Here is an 18531-nt window from a genome sequence, read left to right on the forward strand (position 1 = left end):
ACACGTTTAATACACCATAGCGCTAAAGCATGCAATCGGCTGCACATGGAACCCTAACAATTACAAATAAATGTTGTACTCACAGGCACATATTTTACAGACATAAATATGACACATCAGTCTGGCATTTGACCACATTGATTGGCCTATTGCCGGCCACCAGACACCTGCCATTTTCTCTTTGATACAGAAGGTCATCTATTATCCTTCAGCTACAACAAGGAAGGCCAAGATTCAATGAGTAGGCCACCTACATTGATATGCACAGCAGAAACACATTTGCTGGATTTAGTTTAGAGGCTTGAGTTTGACACTGCCATGTTTTCAATTCTTGTTTTCTGTTCAAGATATACCCATTGGAAAAGCAAGTACTCCAAGTTTTGACAAACATCTGGGATCTCTGCTTTTTACCATAGCTGCTGAAAAGAAAAAAACATTATGAATGTATATTTTAAGCAATGGGAACAATATGACGTGTTAATAATTAGGATACAAGTCCCATTTATCAGAGCCCTGATTGAGGATGTCATGGATTGAGCCGGTGCCGCTCTGTGTTCACTTGGCTGAGTCTGCTCGCTCACTGGAGAGGAGTGGGAGAGGGAGGGGAGAAAAAAGAGCAGCGCAGCAGCGGGCAAGCCACCAGCTCTGAAACCCAGAAATAAAGGCGAACTTAGCTTATATACGCAATAATTATTGACTTTGGTTAACGACATGATAGTTCGCAGAAAACAACATACTGTTCCGGGGATTTAGGCGGTGCTACTGTGTTGTTTGTGGACTCTACTCGAGACGGCTGGAAACTGAGAAGGAAAGAAAACAACAACACTGGAAAAAGACGGAGGTTACACACAACAGTAACAATAAAACAACACTCCCCGACAAGTGGTCTGCCCGGTGCCGAGGGGGAAGTCCGAGCAAAAAAACTGGATGTATTGGTGAATCTATACTCTATTTGTATTATTGTGAATGTTTCTTTCAAGATAGCGTTTCTGGGGGAACTTTTTACTCAGGAAACAATGAAGACATAGCAAGCAGGAACTCATCAAGTGTCTCGAAGCTGCTAGCCTCACAGCTAGCCTTAGCTCGGCTATCTCGCAGCGAGCGAATGCCAGGCGAAGCTAACGCCCGCTAGTGCGGCCAAGTGAGCTAGCTAAGTTAGCTTGTCGGCTAACGTTAGCTGGCTAGCTAAACGCGTTTTTGAGAAACTTTTGGTGGTGTTTCCCCAGAGCCAAAAACTGAAGGAGTGTTGTGAGAACAGAGGGGAAGGGCAGGTTCCCTTTTGGACTTTTTCCCCTCTACATATTGTCCTAATATGATGGCTACGGAGGTCAGCAGTGAGGAGACGGTCACGACAGGGACAGGGGTGGCGGGCGGAGGAGGCCCGGATACGGCCACTTTCCCCTACTATCCCAAGCCGAGCAGAGTGCGAGTCTCTGATTTGGGACAAGGACCAGCACCTACCCTCCAGCAACATTCTAACACATATCCGGACTCACTTCCCGACACGAGTATGACCTATCCCATGTCTAGTGGGGATATGAGCGCACCAGTGCTTTCCGCAGAAGGGAGTGGCGGAGCAGGAGGTGGACATGCAGTTTTCCAAGGAACAAGCTCAGTAACCGGGGGCAGCCTTTGCAGCTCTCCTACATCGGAGGGTCCAGCTAGTCTGGTTTCACCCACATCAACAGGCCCGGATGGGACCAGTGACTTCCCCCCACTGCCACCACCTCCTCCTCCCCCTCTAGGCAGTGTGGTTCTCGGTGGCACTATGGATGAAAACGACCTGCAGGATGGACCTGAATACGAGGAAGAAGAAGTCGTGTTCCCCCTCTCTGCACCCCCCACGAACCAGTAAGTTACTCCTGCATACCATTTTTAGTTTTGTTCATTCACACCTAGAAATCAAACATTCAAACATCCTGTACTTTTGTTTGATACACTTCCTTCATGCTGTCATACTCTCGAGGTCTGCATTTTACATAGTTTTACTCCTGCAGGTTCAATAGTGAACTGGGCTATTTACAGTTATGTTATATATTTACATAGCGCAATCATTTCTCACAGTAACCCACCATGGCTTTCTAACTCTACTATGAAGTTATCCATATCTAACACGACTGGTTACCTTTTGTGTATGTTTCCTCATTTGCAAACGTCTTGTTCTCTTAAGAATATTTTCCTAGTTAAATGGGTTGCAGAAGTTGGACTTTAGTGACACTTTAGGTTGTGGTTTAAACAGTTAAACTAAAGTCAAATTGTTGAAGCATCAATTCACCAATTCAAATTAGAGCTAACAGCTCAGTATTGCGTACAATCAGTCAAAAAGTTATCAATTGAGATCAAGCATGCAAGAATTAAAACATTTGTATTGATTGACTATCTAAACATTATTGGTCTTCAACTGATCACATATAAAGTGTGCACAAGTGCATCTTGTTCTTTAGGAAAACAGTTTTTTTTTAACAACCAACATATTCACAACAAAGTCCAAGTAAGTACTGGTATGTAAATATTAAACTTAAATACTTTATCTAAGGAATCGACGATGAATAATGCATAAACACCATCAAACAACGATTATTTGCCTGATCCTCTAGTCTAGTCATTGATTGACTAGTCCCAATTATTACGTTCATAAAAGTAAACTAAAGTTACAAGGCACTTAAAACAAAGCCAAATTCCATCTTGCATCAACTAAAAGTTGTAGCATACAAATGCATACCAGCAAGTTGAATTGGAAGACAGGTTTCCCGTGGATCTTACTAGTAGTTGTTCAACAATACAAGCACATCCATCTGGTAGATGGATCATTCTGTGTGCCTTTACCATAACACAATCAGCTGATCTGTTTCCAACAATTAAAACAATCTACACATCAGTTTTACCATTTTAGAAAAGTAAAGGAAACTGCAAAAAATGGTTTGATGGAGAGTTGTAGTTGGAGGTGATAAGAGCTTACAGTCTCTGTATTGATGTAAAACTGTATCAAATGCCTAATTTAAATAATTGATTAGAAATGACCCTTTTAACTTTGTAATTTAGATTCAGGTTAAGTATCTTACTGCTCCATAAACTCTATTACTCCATTAGTTGGTATATTACTGCAATAGTAGCATAATTATTTGCATCTAAGTGTTGTGCTCTTTTATGCTACATGGGAAATAAACACGAGTTTTAGTAAAACATTTTGACTGTGATAAATATATTATTTGGTTGGTCATTACAGTGAAACAAGCATACATCACAGTATATGTTTACCTTTTTGGATTGCATCTTTAAACATGCATTCTATGAATTGTAAATCCAATTATAGGCCTTTTTTAGGAATTTATCAGGCATACACAAAAGCACATTTCCAAACGTGTGTGTGTGTGTGTGTGTGTGTTTGTGCTGGTCTTGTAATAACCTAAATACAGCCCTCCCATTTGTTACAGTCTCATTAGAGAACTGCTGAGCTTTGTCATTTCTGACCCTCATACTGTAAGATATGGAAGTGACTGGGCCTGAGTGTGGATTCAGCTCTTATTTTAGGAGCCTCCCTATATCTCCCTGTCAGAATACAGAGGAAAGGGAAGGCCAGCTTTTCACCAGTTTTTCCGGTACTGGTAATGAACAACCCTAAATGGAATGAACTTCAGTTGAATTCAATTTCTTCAAAGTTTGACCGTGGAAGTAGTAGTTTTTGCCAAGGAAATACAGACTTCTTCCTGTGTTTGCACTTGGATCCAGTTTATCAACTGGCAGGGTTTCCAGTAAAGCAGTGGAACAGTTGTAACGTGTGCATGAATGGGATATCTTTTGTTTTGTTATTGCTTTAACTTTGAGATTCTTGTAATCAAATGTTCATTTTCCACATTCAGTAACACCATATACTGACACCAGTGTTTCCGCCAGACCAGGGCTGTGAGGGCGTCCACCCCGAGAGCAGGGGGGGGGGGGATGTTTTGAATTTTGACTTGAGCCGTCCCTTATAGATATTGTCTTTTTACGTTAGTGAGCCGGATCATTTGGCTCGGCTCTCTTAAAGCGCCAGCTGTTTCGGCTCCCAAACGTCTCTTCATGTTACCACAGTTTACCACGGAGCCTCAGTTTCGCCGCTGCGAGGCTCTGGTGCTCGCAGGCGCAGCTCACGCGCGTGCTCCACTAAAACCCCCGCCGCTCATCGCGTCCAAATCGCGCACGTTCCGTGTTGTCCTGTAGCAGGCACCTTCGATGTCGGGGAAACGATCTTCAATACTCCGAAAAGAATCCCACCAGACTTGTTTGCCCCTCCAACAGAGGGATGTCCTTGTCCTTTTTCCTTTTCGTCATTTCAAGCGATAAAAACTCTCGATCTTCTCTCAAATTATTAATATTTTTGGACGCCCTCGGCTCGCGTTCAGGGCGTCCCGAGCTGAATAAGGGCGTCAAATGACGGCAAGACGACCCCCTGGCGGAAACGCTGACTGACACACATAAGTGTACAAGGTGTTTAGAGTCATATTGAGTCTACTCACTTACTACTACTCTAAGACACTTAACTCAACAGAGTTGTGCAAGGCACATGTGGACATAAGCTTTTCCTCTTTATTGTGGTTATGGTCTAGTTTAATTGTTTCTAGTGGTGGTAAAGTTTCCGGTTATTATTAATGTGCAATATTCTCTAAAGTCGTGTGAAATGTATGTTGGTGTGTAACAACATTTGTCCTAAAATGATCTAGATCTGTAGAAGAATATAAACAGAAAATTCTGCTTTTTTAAGGATGTATTTTTGTAATTAAAGCGTTTACTAATGTATGAGAATCAGCGTTTCCGCTAGGGGGGCGTCTTGCCGTCATTTGACAAAAAAAATATAATTCGAGAGAAGATCGAGAGTTTTTATCGCTTGAAATGACAAAAAGGAAAAAGGACAAGGTAGGGGTGTAACGGTTAACAGAATTCACGGTTCGGTACGTACCTCGGTTTGGCAAGTTTCAGTATACAAATAAGGAAATCTAACATTTTGAATAATTAACTGTATTACAAAGTTAAAAACAAACCACAAACAGTACCACACACACTCAGATGGCCATATTATCTATTATGGCTGATGTCGAACAAAAAGGTGTCATCAAGCTGTAAAACTAAAAAGAATGTCTTAAAAATATTACATAATAAATGAGAAAGTCTTTCAAGGGCGCATAGCCGTTTAAATATATGCCAATAGCTTCCGTTATTTGTTTTGGACTGTCGGCTTTCATGTCTATTGGCTTCTTAAAAACAGCAGGGCTGTTGAACTGCTGTTGTCTTTTACCGGGCTCCGGTGATTGGCAAATCTGGGTGATGCCTTCTGATATGATTTAGCATGTTTGGCGTGTGTTACCATTAGCATACCGCACCGCTGTCGAACAACGGCGACACACCGTCCTCGTCCGATCCACCACTCGCACTCCATCGTTGTTGTACTCCACAGGGAACCCGAAATGTTCCCACACGGCTGAGTGTTTGTACGGTTTGTACTCCTCGTAATAACACCAGTGATACAAGCAAGGCCAGACACAAGCCCTCCTAAGGGCTCGTCATAGAGCCTTCATTCATACTCTACTTTGGCAGTGAATGCTTTTCAAGAACAGACAAGTTATAAGGTGATTCCATCCCTTTGTAATGATGACCCAGTTAATGCAAGGGTCTTTCTCTTAGGGATGCACGATATTCGTTTTTTGAAACCGATACCGATAACTTCCTGCTTCTCAAGACCGATACCGATAACTGATAATAATATAATATATATATATATATTAATGTACCTGTATTTTTTGCACACCTGGTTGTAAAAAAAGACTAGTAGGTGGGGGTGGGGTCGTCTCTGGCAAACTTCATGCCTTTTTCCAAAGCCTCGTCGATGGGTAAAAGCCCCGGTGCCTTTGCAGCTGGCTTTGGTTTCGCCGCTAGTTTAGCAGCGCAGGCGTCTTCGTACGCTTTTAACACACCATCGTAGCGATGGCGATGTTTCAGGTGACTAATCAGGTTGGAAGTATTATAGCTCGTTGCCTTTTTCCCTCCTCGTGGAACTTCTGCATTGCATTTGTTAATACAAATAGCAAGCGAACTATCTAACTCTGAAACGTTGAAATAGTCCCATACTACCGACAACATGTTTGTTTACTGTCCTGGCTTCACGGCCGCACACCATTTACGTCACAGCCAGGCATGAGTTAGGGAGCGCTGGATTTATGAAAAACTCCCCTCTTCCTAAACCACTATTACCACAGTACTGGCAAAACAGGAGGAGCCGAGTGAAAAACAAGCGCCCCTCATCCCAATCCACCCACACCGCAATATTTTTTTCTTTTTTTTTACCCCAAAAATATATTGTATATTATCGGGGCTATTAATACTTTTATCGGGATGACGTCATAATTCCTAATACCGGGCCGATAATTATCGTGCACCACTACTTTCTCTCCTTCAGGATGTTCCACTTATCCACAGCGATAGACAAGGCTGATATGCAGACCCTCTGTGAGGTTACTGTCTCATTCAGTAGTTCTGTCCTGATGCCTAATCTAACAAACGGGGATGAAGGCAAACACGTAACGATCATGGACATAGTTCAAGCTTTAGCTGGAGGGCAATATATTGAAACTCATGGTCACATTATACGGCATGAAATTGCATGATGTGTCACATTATGTTTGTGAACATCCAATGTGTAATCTATGTGTAATACAAGCCATGCATGCATACATCATGCCATGCGTGCATACATTTGTTTTTTCGTAATGGGCTTTTTTTCATTGTGCCTATAATAGCAAATGCCAGTGGCAAATCTACCATTGGCAGTAATGGGTGGTACATTCCCAGCTGACTGCCTTGAATGATTCTGAATTTCACTCTATCACTTAAGCTGTGTCACTACCTGTGTAGGCTTCTGTAATCGGTCTTCGAGATTGATCTGTATGCCTTTGAGTTATGTTAGCAGTCAGCAAAGTGCATGTTAGGAGAGTGATGGTGGAACACTTCCACACCATTGGTCCCACTGCGTGTTGCACAGTGTGAAGGCTAAACTTGGCACATTCGCTGAGTAAAAGTGTTCAAGAGTGAGAAAGGCAAACGGCAGTCACATTCATTTACACAACAGTTTGTCCTTCATAAATAATTGCAATGAGGTAAGAATGTAACACTGATGATGGCTTAACAAAGACGTAATAGTAAAGATATCAGGTGGCCCTAACAACGCACTTCCTGCTGCCATTACAAACCTCCGGCACAGTGCATGAGCTTAAACAAACAGCATGTTGAGAAATTAGTCGTTGATTTTGAGTTTCCACGGAGATTATCAAGGATTTGGAATCGTGAAGGGTTTCTTCGAAAAGGTGGTAGTAAGCGGGAGGAGAAAAGGGGGAAAGAAATGTTGGATTTAAAGATCAGCGATGGTGTGAATTAGTTAAACAGTTGGCAGTGGACATTGCTCTATAACTGCAGGGTTAATTGAGTACCTACACCACTTAATGGCCCTTTGTGTGGGGAGGGAGAGACAATGGAATATTTCTGAAATGGCACAAGCGTCATGTCGCATATCGTAACACTTTATTACTTGATAGAGATTGGGTCTATTAGTGTTCAAATGACAACACTTTTATAACAAAGCATGTTGTTGATAATGGGATTGAATCAGTCATTTGACAGTTTTAGTGACTGATGAGCCTTGCAGTTAAGCCTCTAATTTCCTTAATCTTAATAAATTACGTCAATTCCCGCTACTAGGTGGAACGTTTGCAAACTACTGCAGTTTTTATGAAACTTAGTTTTTATCTTGTTGCACAGCTGCTCCATCAGTAGTTCAACCCTTATAGCAAATGGTGCACATTTAGTGTTGGTTAACTAGACCTATTGATTAGAATACCAGGGTAGGGTAAGTTCCTTTCAGTGCATTGATAAGGCAAAGCATGCATCCATGCATTTTCAACGCGTTACACAACGTCCTGTCATGCCCTTCTAATACCCACACTGCCCTGCCTTTTCTCTCCTACATCCTGTTTTCAAGACTGAGCCGCTCATTGTGGCCCTAACAGGATCCTCAGAAGCATTTCAGTTGTGTTTGACAATACCCAGGATTTTAGATTTGAATGACTTTCTACATAGTTAGGTGTGCTTAATAATACGTTGGGTACATTGCATAGAAATTGTTGCAGTGCAAGCTTAATCTCTAATAACACAACAGACATGAATGCTTTTATTTCAACAGTTTTGTTAATGCATTTGTACCTATACAGAAGAACAGCCACATAACTGAAAGCAAGTTAGTGCTAGTGCTGCACTTTTCATCTTGATTGACATTCATTGTCTGTCTCTTTTGTGTAAGTTATAATATTTGAATAAGTTACTACACATTCAGTTTGACAAAAATCAATGGCGGGACAAGAATTTTCTTTACTGGTTGCCCCCTCAAAAATGCAGGAGGATTGTACGGGCAGATGACAGTGTAGCTATTATCACTGATGTAATGATGTTATTTCAGGGATGCTGATTCACAGCAGCAAAACCGGGATGCCGGCTTTGGTCCCTGTGTGTCTGGCTTGGCATTACGATGATGACGGTTTGTTAGCAATCAGACTGAGCTAGCCTGAAGTAGGGCTGCTCGATTATGGCAAAAATCATAATCACGATTATTTTGGTCAATAATTGATATCACGATTGTTAAATAAGATTATTCTTTGAAAACATCCATTTATTGAACTTTAAAACAAATACAAATAATAATTTGAACAGTATCTTTGTAACTGTTGATTACCCTGAACATATAATTCAACTGAAAAACCAATACTAAAATAAATGATACATTTATATCTACATTTAAATAAATAATATCAAAAATAATAAATACCAATAAACAAGATCAACAAATATTCTGGAGCGCACTTCCACAAGCTACTAAACATATATAAATATGATAAATAAAAATAAATTAGACTAAAATAAATTAGATCAAATATGTTGCAGTGCACACAACCTAGCAAAGCAAAATAATCGTTTTTCTTTATCGTTGTTTTCGTAATTGTGGCAGGCCAAAATCGTAATTGCGATTAAAAATACGATTAATTGCACAGCCCTAGCCTGAAGATGCATAGATGGGCCTTTCCGTTCTCTCCGACCTCTCCATCTGTTTCTCCTGAATGACATATCAAGCTGTGGTAATCCAACATGTTTAAAGCAAAAGAAAAACAATGCACCGCTACGGTCAGGCTTCCTCAGCCCTCCACCTTTTTCCATTGTGGAAACTTGCTCATAAGTCAATGGTTAAGGGCTCACAATTTGCATAATAGTGGTTTGGTTGGTTTGTACATAAACCCATACTGTGTTTACATTAGAAGTTCTGGTGTTTGTTCATTTACTAAAAGATTTCAAGGTGAGTGAGATCCGTGTCATAGTGTGTTTACTATTTAAGCGCGGTTTAAGCCATGTGTATATAAAGTAATCTCTAAGGCCAGTTAAGGTTGCAAGGCTGTGTGATTTGTTTCCACTGATTCAGGTCTGTGTATTTGAACGTTTATGAGGAGCACATTCATATAGAGATATGCCACTCCCTACCCTTTCTGTCCCGCTGCCTCAAAAACCAATTGGCTTCATGCTCATGATGCGTGGCTTTATGAGAGAGAAAGAGGGGAGAGAAAGAGAAAGTCAGAGCAGGATGGAGTTAGAGCAAAGAGGACAGGACTAGATTTCCTCCATTTCTGAAAGACCAACTTAATCAGAACAGCGTCTTAAGGATAACGGAAGCAAGTCCTTCCATTTTCCTTTTAATTAGTCAGCATAACTAAACGCATGTGGGGCTTCAGTCTGCATCTCTGTGTCCCTCTGTTCGTCACACTTCCATGGATGTTGCTCATTGTCATTAGTGACGGGAAATGACTGTATCAGGGCAGCAGCAGCAGGGTCCCATCATCATGCCTCGTACGGATTTAAAGCTGCCTTTGCTCTGCTTTCGGCGTTGGAGCCTACAGTTATTGCCTGGCCAGCAGCAGTATTATCACTTGAGAGAGTGCACCTTGTGAGACCACGGGACACGGGAGGGAGATGCAGCAGAGGGCGAACTCGGCGTAAGTGGGGCATCAAATCCGTCCGCAACTCTAACTTGGAAACAGCTGACAACTCCTACGTGTTTTTATTTTTAGGATTCCTAATTCACTTAGTTGATAAAACAAAATCGTGTTGTTCTAAAGGAATATCTGTGATTTATGTGAGTGTGCAGATACTGTATTAATATTATGCAAGGGACTTTCTTCTGTGTTATTTCTTCAGTTAACTGTGGTCGTCTGATTTGTCAGTTGTTATATCACAGGAAATCGATCATGTATATGTTTGTGTTCTTCTTATGTGTTTTGCTTGGAAAAAGTCTTGTCTGGATAGTCGAACCGTTATAATGGTATCATTTGGCTTTTTGATAATGGCCACATTTGTCCTATCTAATATTTTTGATACATGAAACAAGGGAGTCAGAAAAAGACATGGTGATGTGTGAGATCAAGGCAATGTAATGGAGTGTACAATAAGCTCAATTTCCAAAACGTAGCGCAACGATTAGCCAACTGGGAATTGAATTAGTTTGAAGAAAACACTTTGTTCTCAGAACGCTCTCATGGAAAGCTGGCAAGCTCCGCTGAGGTGCATTGGTAATGTACAATAATGCAATGTTTCGTTCATTTTGATCCTGATGAGGGCTGACAGTACGTCTGTGGAGATTTTGGAGTACAGCTGCATCCATCAAGCCAGATGAAGAAGAGAGAAATGAGCTAGAGCCGAAGAGCTTAATAAGACACAGACAGAATGACAGAGAGACGAGGTCCAACTCTCTCAAATCACAGAAGTCTGTGTCTGTCCTTTTAGTCTCATTTCCCCTGGAGACTAGGGTTCTTTTTGGCATCTGGTAACAATAAGCTGTACATTAATAGGATGGCTATGGGACACAGATAGTAGAACAGCTTACCTGAAATCTAACAAGGGATATCATTTTTACAGCAGTTGAATAAATGAAATGCACAACTGCTTGCGTAATTCATTTACCAAGACTGCTTGAAGGGTTACCCGGGTACAAGTACACAGATATCTAAACACTTGGTGTCTTTAGCCTGCCATTGTACTACTCTGTACTACTTTGAGCAATGATGACTCACTACGCCCCAGAGAACTTGGATATCTTTTTGTTTACTCAGATCAGTCAATTGATGTTGTTCTCATTTCCCTTTATGATTTATAGATGATTGCTTAATTCGCAGAGACATCTTATGGTAATTCGTCCTCTGGGCAGTATACAAAAGGTGTATGGGGTAATTGTGTCTTTTGGCGCATTTCCACTGCAGGTCCTCGCACGGCTTAGTACGGTATAGTTAGGCCTTGGTAGGCCAGGCTCACTTTATGCTGCGTTTCCATTACAGTTTAGGAACTGGGGCAGTAACTATAGTAACGCAGTGTAGGCGGAGCCCTGACGTCATCTTCAATGCGAACCACAAAACCAACATCAGCCGTTAGCTGTTAGAACTCAGAGCTCACAGCTCCTCATATCTGTTCAGAAACTAGACAAAAGTTAAACCGTTGTTGTGAGTGTGGACGGTCGGAGCATATACAACGTTAGCTTAGCCGATCTCCATTCAGAAAACACGCATTTTAAAAGGTTTTTCGCCTGCCGTCTGTCTGCAGAGTTGTCAAAGCATTAATTCATGGTTTTTATTAACCGGTATCAGTATGTTGTTACTTCGGCCTAATTTTGAAACGTGTATTACAATTTAAATCACGGTCAAATATGTTCATTTTGTTGTAGTTGTAGCCCCCTATCCAGCGATTCTCTCACAAGTTTAGCATATTCAGCTCGACTCAGCCCGGTTGTTGGCCGGGAAAGAACCTGGATTTTTGGAGAGCCAGAAAAACTGAATCAGTACCCGTTAGCCGGAACTACCCCTAGTGGAAACGCAACAAAAAACGGGCCAGGTTTGGCACGGCACGCTTAAACCGTGCTACGCGCTGCAGTTGAAATGCGCCATTTCATTGCCGTCTAAAACTCACATCACATACATCAGGGAAACAAGGATTGCTGTCTAATGCTATTTATCCTTGAATGTATTTGTAATGCCAAATGTATATTACTCAATGAAACATGTTTGTTTCTTAATTAACATCAATTGCATACATGCACAATATGCCTTCACAGGTTATTCTCCTCTGCTGATACAGCACAAACTAGAAGGGGCAAACAGAGAGCCTGGAATAAAACAACTTCATTAAAGAAATGTATATGTAATATTGATCTGAGTAAAGTATTTTTTATAATGCACAAAACTAAACTGGTCAATCTGTAAAGTTGTCTTTAGCTTCATGGTGCCACAGGTTGTTCTTTCCAAATCCAAAGCTATACCACGTAAGATAACCACAGTGAGGGTTTACAGGCTCAACCCTACAGGCATAATCTACAAACAGTATGTCACTTCTGTCTCGTCAGAGCTCTTGTGATGCAATATTTGTAAGACGTTCAGCCTTAAAATATAGCCAGAAGGATTGTAAACACAATGAATCATGCTACCATGCTTACTGGAGCCTAAGCCCTATATTTTTGGCATCTTGCCTAAACTCACTAGGTTTGGGCATGTTCAATTTCAGCAACGCACAGTATATTGTTCCTGACAGCATGATACAATTAGCCGTTCTATGCGTACAACTTAACCTAGTCACTCATAAACTGGAGCACCGGAAAGTTTCACGAAGGAATGACTAAATGTGTGTTTGGTGTGAAAGTAAAGTTCAGGATGTGATTGTTGGAGCGGTGAATGATGACATTTTTGAAGACTCCAACGGCTTTCTCTCTTCAGCAGTTTGAAAAATATTGTGTTGTTGAATCATTAACAGGTAGTTGTGATTGTGTAATTGGCCATGCTTTGAGCTCCCACAATACCATGCACAGGACCAGTGCACACTTAATAGGTATCAAGTCGTATCAGTTGTCTTGTTCTAGTTGACTCTGAGGTGACTGGGTGCAGAGAGAGATTAACACTGAGAGGAGAGATCCAGGACTTCAGAGTGCTGCTGGCTGTTCATGTTCTGACACGACGGGGCATTCCTCAAGCTGATTGAATCATTGTGTCCTATCACCACTGTCATGGCTTATGCTCATAGCACCCTTCCTGAATAGTTTCTCACTAACATCCCACATCATCATGGACAGTGGCATTTCAAAATGGCAAATTATAACTCATACATACAACTGCAGTTAACTTGATTTAATTTGGATAGATAGATAGATAGATTGATAGATAGGTGATTGGTGTAATGGACAGTGCAAAACATATACTGTTTCACAAAGTATAAAATATGTTATGTGTTGGATTGATGGTGAATGAAATGATAAATAATGCAGATGTCCTCAAGGCGAAATACAACAACAAATCCACATGGCTGAGGTTTTACTGTTACTAAAGATGGCTTTACAATTGGTGCAATGAATAGCAACTCAAAACCAAACAACGTCTAGCATGTAAACATGTGCAGAATATTGATAATCGATACTGGATTGAAAAACAACTGAAAACTGACTCGTTTGCAGTTTTTAACATCCGCTTGGTTTACTAACAGCTAAGTGAATTGCATAAAGGCATTTGTATTTCACTCTCTCTGTATATCCATAGAGTAGGAGGGGGATTTAGTCATTACCAGAAGCCAACAAGCTTTTAACACTTCTGTCTAAAGAAGGGGTGGGGAACCTTTTTCCTCTCAAGGGCCATTTACATTTTTTCAACATCCTCCGAGGGCCGTACAAATGATTGGCCTCTGCTTAAAAAAACAAAAATCACAGCCCATTCATTTTGCCTTTCTTTCATGCTGTGCAAAGAAAAAGCAACCTCTTAATCCAGATATCTTACCATGAATCGCGTATGCATGCACGTGCACGGTTGTGGCATGACCACCAAAACAGAAAGATATGGACACAAGATGTGTGCAACTTAGTATCCTATCCATGTGGACATGATTTAAGTAGGGGGTGGACCTAACGTCCCCCTGGGAAGATTTGTTTTTAAATGTTGAAGTTAAAAGCATCAATCTGGTGCACTTTGAGAGCAACATCTATCTAGTATCTATGGATACATGTCTCAACATCCATATGAAACAGAACTGTAAGCGGATTTTATTTTTCTTTATGGATATTTTACAAATCACTCCTTTCAAACTGTATTCTTGTTTATTAATAAAAAAATGTTTTACTGTCAAATAGTATTTTATACTTATTCTCTTATTTTTTTATAATGATCATATAGAGATGTGCCTTTATCTCACTGGTTGTAGAAAAAGCTTCTTATATTCGTTAGCATAGCTAGCTAACCAGATGCTAATAACAACAAAGTTATTGACTGTATGATCAGTATGACAGATGAACAGCTCGCCCACTGGGCTTTCAACTAAAGACACAGCCACGCAGAAACTGCGGCATGTGTACGGCTCCTTATGGGTACTGCCATTTTTGAAGTGCCGGAGCGACGTTCTGGTGCTCTCCGTCAGCACTACACCCCTGTCAGTCGAGACATATACCACGTGATGACACGTTAGGCTCGTGTTGTGTTCAAGGACCCTGACCTTGGCCAGGAAAAACAGGCACTCTTGTTTAATTCTTTTGCGGTCTAGATTTCTTTTAATGTTTTGCGTGTGTTTATAAATTACCTCGAGGGCCGTATCAAATGGTCTTGCGGGCCTTATACGGACCGGGGGCCGGAGGTTCCCCACCCCTAGTCTAAAGCCTTAAGAGCTTTACAAGGGAGAAATTAAAGGCAACGGATAAATATATAGCAATTCTTATCATCTCATTTGAAAACTCACCTGTTGCTATGCTCCTGCAAAACCCCAACAGGGGCCCTGCACTGGGACAAAGCACTGTTTTGTAATGACTCCTGGCTTCAGGGCATTATGCAAAACCATATCATTTTTCATCCACACATAAAGAAGTCGCTCTGAATTTCTATGGTGGCAAAGCAATCAAAATGAAAGACTTCTGCTTGAATAGTCCCTGCATTGCTCAGCAGTCTCCAATATCACATTCTGATAACTAATCACTTTATTACCTCTCAGCCATATATCAAAGGCAACATTCAGGGAAGGGTTACACATATACTTTAACATTTCAGATCGTTGAACCATTTAGAGATAAAAGAGGTAAACTTAAACAGCAGGTTAGCAAAACGGTATCAATGCATTTATAGATGCTGGTTGTAAAAAACTATACATTCATATATTTTGGTACACCTGGCTTTAGTCCTGCTTAGGGTTGCAACATTCCGGGAATTTTCAAAGATGGAAACTTTCCATGGGAATAAACTGGGAATTTTCTAAATTGAAGGTTGGCTCTTCATAGGGAACTTAAATGTAGTTGGGGAAAGTGTATTTGACCCTACTCTTGACTAAAACAAACAGATGTCATTCAAGAACACTTGAATATCCATGCCCTTCCTCCATCACGTGCACATAGCACACTGCTTACTGCATGGCTATTGAGACCGCACCCCCTACAGGCACTGTGCATTCCTCCATCACACGCACAGATGATTTATTGTGGGATCCTTGGATGGGGGTGCATTTTTGTTCATTTTTGAATGAGTGGGGGGGGGGGGGGGGGGGGGAGAATGAGTCATATTTAACTCAACATTCATGTTTTTGTTCTTCAATGAAACAAATGATTGTTCAATAAAATAATGAAAACTTGTTCTGTTATACTTACAAATACATCTGTTGAAATGTCATGTTTTTTAATTGTATCATTTTGCATGCATGTCTAAATATGACAAAACTAAATGTTTATATTTATGCTTGGATATGATACAATTCGATTACATTACCCTCAATTTACCGGAAACTTACCGGAAATGTTCCACCCCTTTGCAACCCTAGTCCTGCTAGGTAACTGCTGCTGTGCTTTGTTTTGTAGAATGACATCTATAGTGATTTTCTCATTTCTTTACCCTTTTCACTTATCTTGATGACAGAGCAAAGGCAGATGATCATGACTTATCATTATGCATTTTTGGTGGAAATCACATTCACAGCTAAAAATGTAAATGCACAAAGTACTAAAATGTGTTGACGCAAAACAATGGTCTAAGACAGTCGTTCCCAAACTTTTTCTGTCAGGCCCCCCCTTTGGAGAAAAAAAAAAGTCGGGCCCCCCCAACACAAATAGTCAGGCTCAGTGGCGGCGCCAGAGATTTATTTTGGGGGTGCTGTGAGGTAGCTTGACGTTTCATAGAGGGTGCTCAAACATTTAGGGTTTCCCATTAATGTCCCGGGCGTTACAGTGGAATTTTTTACTGCAACAATCCCCACGCAAATACACAGTGTACCCGCGACTGTTACAATGAAGGCTCGATAATCAGCTCACGGCATGTAGGTGTAAGCAGGGGTCAAGTGCAATTTTTATAGGTGGTGTGTTGACCTCACATAGGGGGGTCCGGGGGCAATCTCCCCCGGGAAGATTTTCTTTTAAATATTGAAGTTAAAAGCATCAATCTGGTGCACTTTGAGAGCAAAATGAAGAGACCTATGGATACATCTCTCAACACCCATATGAAACAGAACTGTAAACAGATTTACTTTTTCTTTATGGATATTTTACAAATCACCCTTTTAAACTTTATTCTTTTTTTAATGTCATATAGTATTTCATACCTGTTTTTCATTTATTCGCTTATTTTTTTATAACTATAATGATCATATAAACGTGTGCCTCGGAAATAATTGTTTACATTAATGGTGACCAAAACGTTTGAGACCCACTGAGATAACTTAGACTAAAGTTAACTATCTAAACACTCAGAGTCCTTTAGTTCACTGAGCCTCTCAGTCTGACAGGAGAGGACTCTCCTCCACTTTGTTGTCGAAAAAACTCCTTATATCCGTTAGCGTAGCTCGCTAGCACAAGAAGCTAACAACAACGATCTCCGGTACCGGTGCGCTCTCTCTCTCTCGCTCGCGCAGGCACACAAAATGGCTCGTTTCACACACACACAGCCGAGCTTTAATGAAACACAGACACCCAGACGTAATAGTACTGTATCATATTATTTTCGAATCAATAATCTTTCACACTATGATTTTTTTTTTTCTTCTTTTTTTAATAACCATTTCCCCCCTGTCACGCCCCACACTTTGGGAACCACTGGTCTAAGATATTTCACACCTCTGCCTTAGTTGTTGTGTTTCTTCCAGTCTTGCACTTTAAAACTTCCTGTGCTTAAGTTAACACACTTGGTTTGACTTACAATATGTGTGGTGGATAGCTCTTCCTGTGTGATAGTGAAAGGCACACGTTATTGTTTTAATAAGGGTTTTGTCTGAACCTTTAGAGCCCAAAATAGCAGCCGAGCCCACAGCAGCAGGCTGCTCCGCCGCAGGGACTTTATCAGTTTGAATCAACATTTTCCGCATTAGCATAACTTCCATCATAAAGTGCATGACTGAAACAGAAGAAGTTTCAAGTCAGAACAGTAGAATGAGCCTTTTTCCCGAATTGTGCTAATTTGTGTATGTTTCCGTTCCATGTGTTGGTGTTTGTGGTTGGTAATAGGTGCCTTTTTGCACAAAGAAAATGTTTGGAAAGTTTTTCTTGCCCTGTCATTTTGGCACGACAAAGATACCTATTACCCACTATATTGAGTCATTTATGTGCAGCAGCAGCGGTCGTGTTGTGGTCTGGTTGGTGCAGAGTTCAGATCTGCGTATTTGCCTCGTAGGGCACATGGTGTGTTTTTTATACTGTCATTTATCACAATAATGATATAAACAAATAATAATTGTTTAGTGAAACAATTTATTGCATATAAAGGATACAACACGCCCGACACTAGCTGCTCACTCGGGTTAGTTATTTCGAATGGCACAAAGCAATGGAAACGGAAACAGTTTTTCACATGTGTTTAATGTTGTGTTGTGGCTAGTTCTGACTGAAAAGGGTTTTTGTAGGCGTAGTGGTTTGAGCCTTCCTTGGTTTGTGGTTGAGGATTAGAGCCAGTAGGAGTTGTTATCCCAAATATCTAGTTTTTAGTGCTTTTAATGTCACATTGGTTTTATGGGTCATATGTAATTGTGTATTTCCCCCAGCTCCCCAGTTCTTTACAGTGTGCTAGGGCTGACTCTCCAACTGCCCTCATTCGCCCTCTTCACTTCTCTTATCACCCAAATCCCCCCTAAGCCCCTCATGGACCCTTAACTCTCCCCTCCTCTTTGGCAATCCGTCTGCAGCTCGCTCCATGATAGCAGACTTCACCACATTTTATTACAAGTAGAGACCTCTAGAACCAGATGGGAGAACTTAAGGTCTCCTGTGGTGAGAGCGACTGCAGCGCCTCATTCATCTTCTTTAACGCTGGATGTTTTATCAGTAGCTGCCTTCCGCTTCGAGAGGCACCAGTGGCCTAAATTTGGAAAAAGCGTGTTCATTTTGTACCCCAGCTGGCCGGGCCGAGTCAGGTTAAGCATCACCTGCTAAAATGTTAACCAGTGTTGCTCCTGTGGCTTCTGTTTAATTCAGGAAGTAGAAGGATTTAA

At 41.0% G+C, this 18531-nt stretch overlaps 1 protein-coding gene across 1 annotated transcript in view; it reads left to right on the forward strand.

The window, feature by feature from the left end:
* Positions 1–573: 573 nt before the first annotated feature.
* LOC307043562 (ras GTPase-activating protein 1-like) overlaps positions 574–18531 on the forward strand; it is a 35175-nt gene continuing 17217 nt past the window's right edge. Inside the window, exon 1 of the mRNA XM_079688077.1 lies at positions 574–1851. Coding sequence (XP_079544203.1) covers positions 1313–1851 — 539 coding nt within the window. The 5' untranslated portion in view covers positions 574–1312. The remainder of the gene's footprint in view (positions 1852–18531) is intronic.

This window comes from Notothenia rossii (assembly GCF_949606895.1).
Source record: "Notothenia rossii genome assembly, chromosome: 6".
NCBI classification, from domain to species: Eukaryota; Metazoa; Chordata; class Actinopteri; order Perciformes; family Nototheniidae; genus Notothenia; species Notothenia rossii.